This window comes from Salvelinus namaycush, chromosome 7 (genome assembly GCF_016432855.1).
Source record: "Salvelinus namaycush isolate Seneca chromosome 7, SaNama_1.0, whole genome shotgun sequence".
In the NCBI taxonomy this organism is placed as follows: Eukaryota; Metazoa; Chordata; class Actinopteri; order Salmoniformes; family Salmonidae; genus Salvelinus; species Salvelinus namaycush.
The window spans coordinates 9,688,656-9,703,221 of NC_052313.1; the positions used below are offsets into that span (position 1 = coordinate 9,688,656).

General features: G+C 47.1%; 1 protein-coding gene across 1 annotated transcript; it reads left to right on the forward strand.

The window, feature by feature from the left end:
• The first annotated feature begins 1,061 nt into the window (after positions 1 to 1,061).
• Positions 1,062 to 8,942, forward strand: LOC120050306 (GPI ethanolamine phosphate transferase 1-like). The gene is made up of 3 exons (XM_038996884.1): positions 1,062 to 1,153; positions 8,014 to 8,069; positions 8,198 to 8,942. Exons 1-3 carry the CDS (start codon positions 1,094 to 1,096, stop codon positions 8,322 to 8,324), a joined length of 243 nt encoding a protein of 80 aa, XP_038852812.1. The 5' UTR covers positions 1,062 to 1,093; the 3' UTR covers positions 8,325 to 8,942.
• Positions 8,943 to 14,566: the final 5,624 nt, after the last annotated feature.

The window sequence follows — 14,566 nt, forward strand, 5'->3', positions numbered from 1 at the left end:
CTGGTCCTCACTACATATTCATCGCCAAACCCACTGGCTCCAGGTCATCTATAAGTCTTTGCTAGGTAAAGCTCCGCCTTATCTCAGCTCACTGGTCACCATAGCGACACCCACCTGTAGCACGCCTCTCCAGCAGGTTTATTTCACTGGTCATCCCCCAAAGCCAACACTTCCTTTGTCCGCCTTTCCGTCCAGTTCTCTGCTGCCAATGACTGGAGCGAATTGGAAAAATAACTGAAGTTGGAGACATATCTTCCTCACTAACTTCAAGCATCGGCTGTCAGAGCAGCTTACCGATCGCAGCTGTACACAGCCCATCTGTAAATAGCCCATCCAACCAACTATGTACCTCATCCTCATATTGCTTTTGCACACCAGTATTTCTACTTGCACATCCTCATCTGCACATCTATCACTCCCATTGTAATTACATCGCCACTATGGCCTATTTATTGCCTTACCTCCTTACTTAATTTGCACAGACTGTATACAGATTTTCTATTGTGTTATTGACTGTACGTTTGTTTATCCCATGTGTAACTCTGTGTTGTTGTTTTTTTGTCGCACTGCTTTGCTTTATCTTGGCCAGGTCGCAGTTGTAAATAAGAACTTGTTCTCAACTGGCCTACCTGGTTAAATAAAGGTGAAATAAAAAAATACAAGTAACCAGATTGCCACCGGCTTGTGTGGTTGGATCTGAAATAAGAAAGTGTTGCGAAAGGTCAGATTTGAATTCTGTTTAACGCATCTGTTGTTGTTAACATGTGAAAATCTGTTTGCAGATAATCTGTTTGCTTGTGTGTATGCATTATTTCTCACAAAGTGTGCATGTGTTCTATCAGGAGTGTAATAAAGGGGAAGTTGGGGTGTGTCAGACTTGTGTTCCCACTGAGTCTCGGCCCGGCCACGTTGCTCTGATCGCTGGGCTCTATGAAGATGTGTGTGTACAGTGAAATGGTAGGCGGTTTGTTTGTGTGTGACTGTCAGTAATTGACTTCTTTTTTTTTTACTCATGCTGAGTTGATCATGTGTGTGTGTGTGTGTGTGTGTGTAGGCTGGAAGGAGAACCCAGTAGAGTTTGACTCCGTGTTCAATGAGAGCAGACACACCTGGCGCTGAGGCAGCCCTGACATCCTACCCATGTGTGCCAAAGGTAAAGAAACATGTACAATACACCACCATTCAAATACAGAAGCTAGATGACACAGAGATACACCACCATTCAAATACAGAAGCTAGATGACACAGAGATACACCACCATTCAAATACAGAAGCTAGATGACACAGAGATACACCACCATTCAAATACAGAAGCTAGATGACACAGAGATACACCACCATTCAAATACAGAAGATAGATGACACAGAGATACAGCACCATTCAAATACAGAAGATAGACGACACAGAGATACACCACCATTCAAATACAGAAGATAGACGACACAGAGATACACCACCATTCAAATACAGGAGATAGATGACAGAGATACAGCACCATTCAAATACAGGAGATGCGGTTGATGGAAATTAGAGGATTCCCAGTCAGGCTCACCAGAGTACTTTTAATAACTAAAGAAATCGGTCTCTTAACCGGGCAGGTGGCTATATATTGTCCCGCAGCCCCACAGTACAGATAGCTGTTGTGAATTTAGCCTATGTGAATGTTCCCTAGGCGATAATCTAGCTCTGCCCAGTTGCATAGGTTCCAGTGTATCTGACTCACCTGTCGCCGATGATTCTCGAGGGAACTTGGGTGGCTTCGTGTCTTCTCGGAAATACAGCATTCGGGGACTTCCGTATTCCTTTGGAGATGAACGAGCAGCAGCGGATGAACGAGTGTGCCCAAGACCACTCTCACTCCTGCGTTCCCGTAGACGCCCATCAATCCTAAGAGTAAGGGCGATAAGGGAATCGAGGCCCAGCGGTAACTCCCGAGCTGTTAGCTCATCTTTTATTTCCTCTGAAAGTCCTTGAAGGAAGGTATCAAATAGGGACTCCGGATTCCAGGCACTCTCGGCAGCCAACGTGTGAAAATCTACTGTGTAGTCTGCCATACTACGGGAGTCTTGAAGTAATTCAAGTAGTTTTCAGGCCGCCTCTCTCCAGAATACCGGAGAATCGAGCACCTTCCTCACCTCTGCCATGAAATCTTCCAGATGACGACAAATGGCGGATTGTTGCTCCCAAACAGTCATCACCCAGGAGAGCACCCTTCCCGACATTAGCGTAGTAATATATGCTATCTTTGACAGGTCCGAAGGGAACGAAGATGGCTGTAGCTCAAAAATAAGGGAACACTGAGAAAGAAAACCCCTTCAGGATCTCCAGAATATCGCTCCGGAGGTGGTAAGCGGGGTACTCGGGGAGCTGGGGTAGGCTGTACAAACCCACCACTGATAGTAGACAGGTTACTGGGTGGTTGGGAGGTCTCAGAGGTGGCAGGCTACCTATGAGCTAACTCACCGATTCGCTCCATTATAACCTTGAACCTTTGGTCGTGGTGTTCCGTCAGGGAACGAAGCCCTTACAAAACTTCCAGCAGTAGCTCCTCATGCCTCCCAATGGTGGCTCCCTGCAGGGAGATAGCGTGGCGGAGCTGGTCCAAGTCTGCTGGGTCTGTCATGGCCAGGTCGTACTATAAGGGCACAGGGCGAAACCCAGATGCAGACACGGGAGGCAGATGGTACGAGTCTCTGATATTTATTATAATCCAAGGGGTAGGCAAGAAAATGGTCGTGGACAGGCAAAATATCATAACAAGGTCAGAGTCCAGGAGATATAGAGTGGCAGGCCGGCTCGAGGTCAGGGCAGGCAGTATGGTCAGGCAGGCAGGCTCGAGGTCAGGGCAGGCAGTATGGTCAGGCAGGCTCGAGGTCAGGGCAGGCAGTATGGTCAGGCAGGCAGGCTCGAGGTCAGGGCAGGCAGTATGGTCAGGCAGGCAGGCTCGAGGTCAGGGCAGGCAGTATGGTCAGGCAGGCAGGCTCGAGGTCAGGGCAGGCAGTATGGTCAGGCAGGCAGGCTCGAGGTCAGGGCAGGCAGTATGGTCAGGCAGGCAGGCTCGAGGTCAGGGCAGGCAGTATGGTCAGGCAGGCAGGCTCGAGGTCAGGGCAGGCAGTATGGTCAGGCAGGCAGGCTCGAGGTCAGGGCAGGCAGTATGGTCAGGCAGGCTCGAGGTCAGGGCAGGCAGTATGGTCAGTTAGGCTCGAGGTCAGGGCAGGCAGTATGGTCAGGCAGGCTCGAGGTCAGGGCAGGCAGTATGGTCAGGCAGGCTCGAGGTCAGGGCAGGCAGTATGGTCAGGCAGGCTCGAGGTCAGGGCAGGCAGTATGGTCAGGCAGGCTCGAGGTCAGGGCATGCAGTATGGTCAGGCAGGCTCGAGGTCAGGGCAGGCAGTATGGTCAGGCAGGCTCGAGGTCAGGGCAGGCAGTATGGTCAGGCAGGCTCGAGGTCAGGGCAGGCAGTATGGTCAGTTAGGCTCGAGGTCAGGGCAGGCAGTATGGTCAGTTAGGCTCGAGGTCAGGGCAGGCAGTATGGTCAGGCAGGCTCGAGGTCAGGGCAGGCGGTATGGTCAGGCAGGCTCGAGGTCAGGGCAGGCGGTATGGTCAGGCAGGCTCGAGGTCAGGGCAGGCGGTATGGTCAGGCAGGCTCGAGGTCAGGGCAGTTAGTATGGTCAGGCAGGCTCGAGGTCAGGGCAGGCAGTATGGTCAGGCAGGCTCGAGGTCAGGGCAGGCAGTATGGTCAGGCAGGCTCGAGGTCAGGGCAGGCAGTATGGTCAGGCATGCGGGTTCAGAGTCAAGGCAGGAAAGGATCAAAACCAGGAGGACAAGCAAAAAACAGAGAAAAGGAAAAAGCAGAGGCACAGAGTAACACGCTGGTTGACTTGACAGAACAAGACGAACTGGCACAGACAGACAGAAAACACAGGCATAAATACCCAGGGGATAATGGGGAAGATGGGTGACACCTGGAGGTGGGGAGACAAGCACAAGGACAGGTGAAACAGATCACGGTGTGACATTTTGTGCTGTGGGGTTGAAGATACGAACCCACAGGCTTGGCTCGCTAATCCCTTCCAGGCTTTTTGGAGGGAGGGTGGACAATGAGCCTGTCATAGCGGATGTAAGCAATGTCCCCATGCGCTCTGGTAGCTTTCATGGCTGGGATAAGTACTTTCCTCTTCTGGAGCACAGCTTCAGCATAGTCCTCGTTGAGGAAGATGTAAGTTCCTCTCTAGAAGAGTTGGTCAGAGATTGTATGATTCTGAACTGTAGTAATGCTTTACGCCAACCATCATTTGTTCTACCTGTATAACAATGTCATAATGTTGACATGATGTTGATGTCTCTATTGGTGTCAGAGTGGCAGCTGGAGGGACTCTGCAGGGTTGATGTCAATCAGGTGAGACACCAATGTATCCTCACAGCATTAGGGTTGATGTCAATCAGGAGAGACACCAATGTATCCTCACAGCATTAGGGTTGATGTCAATCAGGAGAGACACCAATGTATCCTCACAGCATTAGGGTTGATGTCAATCAGGTGAGACACCAATGTATCCTCACAGCATTAGGGTTGATGTCAATCAGGAGAGACACCAATGTATCCTCACAGCATTAGGGTTGATGTCAATCAGGAGAGACACCAATGTATCCTCACAGCATTAGGGTTGATGTCAATCAGGAGAGACACCAATGTATCCTCACAGCATTAGGGTTGATGTCAATCAGGAGAGACACCAATGTATCCTCACAGCATTAGGGTTGATGTCAATCAGGTGAGACACCAATGTATCCTCACAGCATTAGGGTTGATGTCAATCAGGAGAGACACCAATGTATCCTCACAGCATTAGGGTTGATGTCAATCAGGAGAGACACCAATGTATCCTCACAGCATTAGGGTTGATGTCAATCAGGTGAGACACCAATGTATCCTCACAGCATTAGGGTTGATGTCAATCAGGAGAGACACCAATGTATCCTCACAGCATTAGGGTTGATGTCAATCAGGTGAGACACCAATGTATCCTCACAGCATTAGGGTTGATGTCAATCAGGAGAGACACCAATGTATCCTCACAGCATTAGGGTTGATGTCAATCAGGAGAGACACCAATGTATCCTCACAGCATTAGGGTTGATGTCAATCAGGTGAGACACCAATGTATCCTCACAGCATTAGGGTTGATGTCAATCAGGAGAGACACCAATGTATCCTCACAGCATTAGGGTTGATGTCAATCAGGAGAGACACCAATGTATCCTCACAGCATTAGGGTTGATGTCAATCAGGAGAGACACCAATGTATCCTCACAGCATTAGGGTTGATGTCAATCAGGAGAGACACCAATGTATCCTCACAGCATTAGGGTTGATGTCAATCAGGAGAGACACCAATGTATCCTCACAGCATTAGGGTTGATGTCAATCAGGAGAGACACCAATGTATCCTCACAGCATTTGGCCATGACTGATGAGGTCACAACCACGTATTTCCTTTTTGTGTTGAAAATAGTCAGAAAGCAACAGTGATCTGTTCCCAGTCTGACGCTAGATGTGTGTTACAGGCAGACATACCGTAGCACACTTGACGTCATCTATTATTGGAGTACCTATCTGTCTCAACTCTGTGGTGAGTCACCCACATCCCATAACTGTATCTTTGCAATGTTTAGCAAAAACAATGATATATATATGTCATCTGATGCAGCACTCCATCACTCTCCCTCTTTGTCAAATATCCCTTACACAGCCTGGAGGTGTGTTGGGTCATTGTCCTGTTGAAAAACAAATGATAGTCCCACTAAGCGCAAACCAGATGGGATGGCGTATCGCTGCAGAATGCTGTGGTAGCCATGCTGGTTAAGTGTGCCTTGAATTCTAAATAAATCACAGACGGTGTCACCAGCAAAGCACCCCCACAACATCACACATCCTCGTCCACACTTTACAGTGGGAACAACACATGCGTAGATCATCCGTTTACCTTATCTGTGTCTCAGATTTGTACTAATAAAACTAAAGGACAGATTTCCACCGGTCTAATGTCCATTACTCGTGTTTCTTGGCCCAAGCAAGTCTCTTCTTCTTATTGGTGTCCTTTAGTAGTGTTTTTTTTGCAGCAATTAGACCATGAAGGTCTGATTCACACAGTCTCCTCTGAACATGTCTGTTACTTGAACTCTGTGAAGCATTTATTTGTGCTATAATCTGAGGAGCAGTTGACTCTAATGAACTTATTGTCTTCAGCAGAGGTCTTCATTTGAGCCAGTTTCATCATAGCGCTTAATGGTTTTTGCGACTGCTCTTGAATAGACAAGTTCTTGAAATTTTCCGGATTGACTGACATTCATGTCTTAAAGTAATGATGGACTCTCTTTCTCTTTCCTTATTTGAGCTGTTCTTGTCATAATATGGACTTGGTTTGTTATCAAATAGGGCTATCTTCTGTATACCACCCCTACCTTGTCACGACATAACTGATTGGCTCAAACGCATTAAGAAGGAAAGAAATTCCACAAATGAACTTTTAACAAGGCACACCTTTTAATTAAAATGCCTTCCTGGTGACTACCTCATGAAGCTGATTGAGAGAATGCCAAGAGTGTGCAAAGCTGTCATCAAGGCAGAGTGGCTACTTTGAAGAATCTCAAATATATTTTGATCTGTTTAACACTTTTTTGGTTACTACAGGATTTCATATGTGTTATTTCATAGTGTTGATGTCTTTGCTATTATTTGACAATGTAGAAAAAATTGTGAAAATAAAGAAAAACCCTTGAATAAGTAGGTGTCCAAACTTTTGCATGTTATTTTGGCTTTAATACGTGTCACATATCAGTTTGCAAACAATGTGACATTTTTTATTTATTTGATAAAGCTGCATACAAACTCTTTCTTGAGGAAGGCAGCTCTAAAATGCAGGTGTTTTAGCCTAGCTCAGTGCTTTGTGTGGTGGGGCAGCCAGCGGAAAATACGGAGCGTAGGGGTTGGTAATGTTCTCTAGTTATGCTGTGATTGGCTCAGTGTTCTGTCACTCATGGGGATACTACGTCACCGCAAAATCTATGGGGAGAGTTCGAAAATTCTAATTTTGATGACAAAATTTGCCAACAAGATGGAACGCCGCGCCACCTCCCTGTTCAAGTGAGCACAGCACAACAAGATGAGTCCCAAAATGTCTTGTATGCTGCTGCATAAATGATGTAATATGCCAGGGAGATATGTATACTGTAGCTAAGAAAGTAATACTAAGTGTATGTTGTGTAGTAAGCTGTTAGTAGCCCATGTGCCTCACCCTAATAATTTGGTCCCTTTCCCCCTCTTAACTTAGCCTACTGTTCTGACTTGCTAGTGCACATGTAGCCTATAGCCTGTTTTAGAGAAATGAAGTCATTGAATATTGAAAGAGCTTTCATTGTCTGCTTATATGCCCACTTCATTTATCCTACCGTTCTGACTTGGTGTACAGGAAGAACACTGTAAGAACGGCCCATGTTCTGAATTCTGTTGCTGTACATTTTAAAAGTGCTGAACAAATAGTTATATTGATAACTTCCGTCCTAGCTCGCTCACTAATGTACTCATTGAAATTACAGACTGCCTTTTGTCCGTTCGTCGTCCCCTTATGCCACAGTCTTTTCATATCAATTGTCAGAAGAAACCACATTTGTTTCAGCAAGTCAGCCATATCCGCTATGTTTTTTTAAAAGGCAGTAAATGAGGTTGAACTGTTTCGCTGCCAGACAAGCCTCTGCTGATACTGATAGTAACAGTGTTAGGCTCTGCTGTTGGGACAGCTTTATGTAGGCTCTCACAGGTTGCGGGCACCGTTTGTCACCGCTATAATGCAATAAATGTATTGATTTGTGTTGTGTTGTGTAATGTAGTGGCTTTGCTGGCATGCATACATTTGTTTTTTGCCCCACCAAGATTGCCACGCTGAAATCGGCACTGCATAACATAAACACATTTATTTGTTAATATACCATCTCTACTCTGCTCTGTTTCCAGGTGAAGATGGCTCAGAAAAAGCAACCAACATTATCCTTTCTCTTCACTCCATACCAGTAAGTACCAACCATAGAGATAGAACCACTACATATTATGGTCATTCTATAGTTCAACCCGTATATAGAGAGTGACGTGACCAGTCGTGCGTAACTCCAGTGTGTCCTCCGGCCTGTCTGTCCCTCAGGTTGCTGACAGAGTCACGCCAGGCAGAGTTTATCAACGAGGCCAGGGTTCTGATCCAACTACAGGAATATGAAGAATCTATAAGTACTGTACACTGGGTATCAAACCCTGGTTGTCTGTACAACTGACCGAGTAAGCCCTCTGTACGACTGACCGAGTAAGCCCTCTGTACGACTGACCGAGTAAGCCCTCTGTACGACTGACCGAGTAAGCCCTCTGTACGACTGACCGAGTAAGCCCTCTGTACGACTGACCGAGTAAGCCCTCTGTACGACTGACCGAGTAAGCCCTCTGTACGACTGACCGAGTAAGCCCTCTGTACGACTGACCGAGTAAGCCCTCTGTACGACTGACCGAGTAAGCCCTCTGTACGACTGACCGTGTAAGCCCTCTGTACGACTGACCGTGTAAGCCCTCCGTACGACTGACCGAGTAAGCCCTCTGTACGACTGACCGAGTAAGCCCGCTGTACGACTGACCGAGTAAGCCCGCTGTACGACTGACCGAGTAAGCCCGCTGTACGACTGACCGAGTAAGCCCTCTGTACGACTGACCGAGTAAGCCCTCTGTACGACTGACCGTGTAAGCCCTCTGTACGACTGACCGAGTAAGCCCTCCGTACGACTGACCGAGTAAGCCCCCTGTACAACACACCGAGTAAGCCCTCTGTACGACTGACCGAGTAAGCCCTCTGTACAACTGACCGAGTAAGCCCTCTGTACAACTGACCGAGTAAGCCCTCTATACGACAGAACGTGTGTGTGTGTGTGTGTGTGTGTGTGTGTGTGTGTGTGTGTGTGTTGTGTGTGTCTGTGTGTGTGTTGTAGGTGCCTGGTGTAATAAATACCATTTAAAATAACACAAGCATATTGCTATTACATTGTTATAACTAACTTCTTTCAAAACAGGGTTTCTCACAAACTCATAAACAGATACAGAGACCCACACACACACCCAAGGACAGAGGGCTGACGTAAACCTTTCATAAACACTGATAAGAAAAGGGTGCTTGGGTCTGCATTTCACGAGATAATAAGACACACACACACATACCCAAGGACAGAGGGCTGACTACGCACACACAAAATCTCCTGCTTAGCTGAACATTTGGTAACAAAGAACTTTTGCTACAAGACTCAGAAGGATGACGCCCAGCTCATCAGGACCAATCTGAGAAGACAACACCCTGTCCAGAACCAACCAGAGGACCAGAACTTCCAGACTCAACCTACTTTCTGTGCTGTATAAAATGTCTATGCACTCTGTTATCTGGGCTTTTTCTGGAGGTTCCTTATGAGCTAAATGAACGAGTCCGTATACGCTTGTACCAGATATCTTTACTCTTAAATTAAACTGTCGCTTGTCATACAATTTACCACCTTGTCTGAATCGATCCTTGACCGGCTCACCCTTCTCCATATCCCATTATCAACACTGGTAAAACCATGTGATGGGTGTGTGTGGGTGCAACGCTGCTGATTGGAATGTACCTGATGATCCAGAGAAGTTTACTGCTGTCTACTGCTGTCTACTGCTGTATACTGCTGTCTACTGCTGTCTACTGCTGTCTACTGCTGTCTACTGTCTATCCCTGTCTGGTACTCTGTCATCAAAGAGTGAGTACACACACCACACACACACACACACACGATTGATGTGGATTTTAATTGTATTTTAATGGAGCGTTTGATCATTTGATGTTTATTCTGCTTTGAAGTTGTCTGATGTTCCCTCATGCTTTATGAATTGAATGGATGAAAGGAGGGTATTTTACTTATTCTGTTGCACTACATTTGTCATGATAACAAAGTGTTTATCAACCTTACACATATGTGTGTGTGTTTCAGGTTTGGAACTCTAACAGACTTGGTTCTGTTCGTACAGCTCGCTCCCACTGTGTAAATGCTTTGGCTACTTTGTCCGGGTCACGTTTGGGATTGAACTTCTGGTTAGCATCCATCATACAGCAACTATTTCACGAAGGGCTCAATTCAATGGAATCTGCATTTCTACTGGAGCTCTTGTAAAAGTCTCCCCAGGCGGTGAGTTTCTTCCATCGGGCCATGCTGACCGTAGGCCTGGATGTTCTCTCTGTCTGGCCCCTCCTCTCTGGTCTCTACAGAAAGACCAAAGTAAGTCTAGGAGTGGCTTGTTGTTCTTAGCTAGTCCCGTATTTAGCACCTCTTCTTTGGCCTTTACAGAAAGTTCAAGGTAAAACTAGGAGTGGGTTGTACAGTCGTGGCCAAAAGTTTTGAGAATGACACAAATATACATTTCCACAAATTTTGCTGTTTCAGTGTCTTTAGATATTTTTGTCAGATGTTACTATGGAATACTGAAGTATAATTACAAGCATTTCATCAGTGTCAAAGGCTTTTATTGACAATTACATGTAGTTGATGCAAAGAGTCAATATTTGCAGTGTTGACCCTTCTTTTTCAAGACCTCTGCAATCCGCCCTGGCATGCTGTCAATTAACTTCTGGGCCACATCCTGACTGATGGCAGCCCATTCTTTCATAATCAATGCTTGGAGTTTGTCAGAATTTGTGGGTTTTTGTTTGTTCACCCGCCTCTTGAGGATTGACCACAAGTTCTCAATGGGATTAAGGTCTGGGGAGTTTCCTGGTCATTGACCCAAAATATCAATGTTTTGTTCCGAGCCACTTAGTTATCTCTTTTGCCTTATGGCAAGGTGCTCCATCATGCTGGAAAAGGCATTGTTTGTCACGAAACTGTTCCTGGATGTTTAGGTGAAGTTGCTCCCGGAGGATGTGTTGGTACTATTCTTTATTCACGGCTGTGTTCTTAGGCAAAATTGTGAGTGAGCCCACTCCCTTGGCTGAGAAGCAACCCCACACATGAATGGCCTCAGGATGCTTTACTGTCGGCATGACACAGGACTGATGGTAGCGCTCACCTTGTCTTCTCCGGACAAGCTTTATTCCGTATGCCCCAAACAATAGGAAAGGGGATTCATCAGAGAAAATGACTTTACCCCAGTCCTCAGCAGTCCAATCCCTGTACCTTTTCCAGAATATCAGTCTGTCCCTGATGTTTTTCCTGGAGAGAAGTGGCTTCTTTGCTGCCCTTCTTGACACCAGGCCATCCTCCAAAAGTATTCGCCTCACTGTGTGTGCAGATGCACTCACACCTGCCTGCTGCCATTCCTGAGCAAGCTCTGTACTGGTGGTGCCCCGATCCCGCAGCTGAATCAACTTAAGGAGACGGTCCTGGCGCTTGCTGGACTTTCTTGGGCGCCCTGAAGCCTTCCTCACAACAATTGAACAAGCTCTCCTTGAAGTTCTTGATGATCCGATAAATGGTTGATTTAGGTTCAATCTTACTGGCAGCAATATCCTTGACTGTGAAGCCCTTTTTGTGCAAAGCAATGATGACGGCACGTGTTTCCTTGCAGGTAACCATGGTTGACAGAGGAAGAACAATGATTCCAAGCACCACCCTCCCTTTGAAGCTTCCAGTCTGTTATTCAAAATCAATCAGCATGACAGAGTGATCTCCAGCCTTGTCCTCATCAACACTTACACCTGTGTTAACGAGAGAATCACTGACATGATGTCAGCTGGTCCTTTTGTGGCAGGGCTGAAATGCAGTGGAAATTATTTTTGGGGATTCAGTTCATTTGCATGGCAACGAGGGACTTTGCAATTAATTGCAATTCATCTCATCACTCTTTATAACATTCTGGAGTATATGCAAATTGCCATCATACAAACTGAGGCAGCAGACTTTGTGAAAATTAATATTTGTTTCATTCTCAAAACTTTTGGCCACGACTGTAGTTCTCAGCCCCTTCCTCTTCGATGTGCACAAATCTGAAAAGACTGGATACGTGCAAGCAATATGGCAGGAGTACGAAGCACTGTAAAATGTAAATGTGTCATCTCTCTCTCTCTCTCTCTCTGTCTGTAATTTAGGTCAGTGAGCTGGGTCCTGTGTTGTTTGTTTCTGGCCACGTTTCCCATGATGCCAGTTGTAGGGAGAGAACCCAACGTTCACATGGTGTAAGTATTCTAACCTCCCTACAACATTACACTATTGCTTCATGGCACTCTTTCTAAATCAGCATTCCATCCATCCATCCATCTCTCTCTCGTTCCTGTGCAGGGGTCCTCTCCCTGTTCATCTCTGACTTTTACGTCTGGTCGGCAATGAAACAGACTACACTACTCCTGACTGACATGTACCTCTTTATCTCCCAGGTAAAGTGTGTATGTGTCTGGATGCCTGTGTGTGTTAATCAGTCTTGTTCCTTCTATATCTCTAGATGCTTCATGTAACAGTGTGTGTGCCTATGTACCGACCAGCATCCACTCCAGTCTGCAGCTGTAACAGGGTCTGCCTCTCATCAGCCAGATCATCAGCTGGACTAAACTGGGTGGGTACCAACTCTCTCTCTCAGCCACATTCCTACTACAGAGTACTGGGTAAGAGAGAGTCACCCCTCACAGCCACATTCCTACTACTGAGTACTGGGTAAGAGAGAGTCACCCCTCACAGCCACACTACTACTACAGAGTACTGGGTAAGAGAGAGTCACCCCTCACAGCCACATTCCTACTACTGAGTACTGGGTAAGAGAGAGTCACCCCTCACAGCCACACTACTACTACAGAGTACTGGGTAAGAGAGAGTCACCCCTCACAGCCACATTCCTACTACAGAGTACTGGGTAAGAGAGAGTCACCCCTCACAGCCACATTCCTACTACAGAGTACTGGGTAAGAGAGAGTCACCCCTCACAGCCCCCTTCCTACTACTGAGTACTGGGTAAGAGAGAGTCACCCCTCACAGCCACACTACAGAGTACTGGGTAAGAGAGAGTCACCCCTCACAGCCACACTACAGAGTACTGGGTAAGAGAGAGTCACCCCTCACAGCCACATTCCTACTACAGAGTACTGGGTAAGAGAGAGTCACCCCTCACAGCCCCCTTCCTACTACTGAGTACTGGGTAAGAGAGAGTCACCCCTCACAGCCACATTCCTACTACAGAGTACTGGGTAAGAGAGAGTCACCCCTCACAGCCACATTCCTACTACAGAGTACTGGGTAAGAGAGAGTCACCCCTCACAGCCACATTCCTACTACTGAGTACTGGGTAAGAGAGAGTCACCCCTCACAGCCACATTCCTACTACGAGTACTGGGTAAGAGAGAGTCACCCCTCACAGCCACATTCCTACTACAGAGTACTGGGTAAGAGAGAGTCACCCCTCACAGCCACATTCCTACTACAGAGTACTGGGTAAGAGAGAGTCACCCCTCACAGCCCCCTTCCTACTACTGAGTACTGGGTAAGAGAGAGTCACCCCTCACAGCCACATTCCTACTACAGAGTACTGGTTAAGAGAGAGTCACCCCTCACAGCCACATTCCTACTACAGAGTACTGGGTAAGAGAGAGTCACCCCTCACAGCCCCCTCCTACTACTGAGTACTGGGTAGAGAGAGTCCCCCCTCACAGCCACATTCCTACTACGAGTACTGGGTAAGAGAGAGTCACCCCTCACAGCCACATTCCTACTACAGATTACTGGTAAGAGAGAGTCACCCCTCACAGCCCCATTCCTACTACTGAGTACTGGGTAAGAGAGAGTCACCCCTCACAGCCACATTCCTACTACAGAGTACTGGGTAAGAGAGAGTCACCCCTCACAGCCACATTCCTACTACAGAGTACTGGGTAAGAGAGAGTCACCCCTCACAGCCACATTCCTACTACAGAGTACTGGGTAAGAGAGAGTCACCCCTCACAGCCACATTCCTACTACAGAGTACTGGGTAAGAGAGTCACCCCTCACACCACATTCCTACTACAGAGTACTGGGTAGAGAGAGTCACCCCTCACAGCCACATTCCTACTACAGAGTACTGGTAAGAGAGAGTCACCCCTCACAGCCACATTCCTACTACAGAGTACTGGGTAGAGAGAGTCACCCCTCACAGCCACATTCCTACTACAGAGTACTGGGTAAGAGAGAGTCACCCCTCACAGCCACATTCCTACTACAGAGTACTGGGTAAGAGAGAGTCACCCCTCACAGCCACATTCCTACTACAGAGTACTGGGTAAGAGAGAGTCACCCCTCACAGCCACATTCCTACTACAGAGTACTGGTTAAGAGAGAGTCACCCCTCACAGCCACATTCCTACTACAGAGTACTGGGTAAGAGAGAGTCACCCCTCACAGCCACATTCCTACTACAGAGTACTGGTAAAGAGAGTCACCCTCACAGCCACATTCCTACTAACAGATACTGGGTAAGAGAGAGTCACCCCTCACAGCCACACTACTACTACAGAGTACTGGGTAAGAGAGAGTCACCCCTCACAGCCCCTTCTAACTAT

Coding starts and splice junctions, on each gene's coding strand:
- LOC120050306 (XM_038996884.1), top strand. CDS start 1,094: ATGAGAGCAGACACACCTGGCGCTGAGGCAGCCCTGACATCCTACCCA. Junction 1,154..8,013: donor CCTACCCATGTGTGCCAAAG/GTAAAGAAACAT, acceptor CTCTGTTTCCAG/GTGAAGATGGCTCAGAAAAA. Junction 8,070..8,197: donor TTTCTCTTCACTCCATACCA/GTAAGTACCAAC, acceptor TCTGTCCCTCAG/GTTGCTGACAGAGTCACGCC.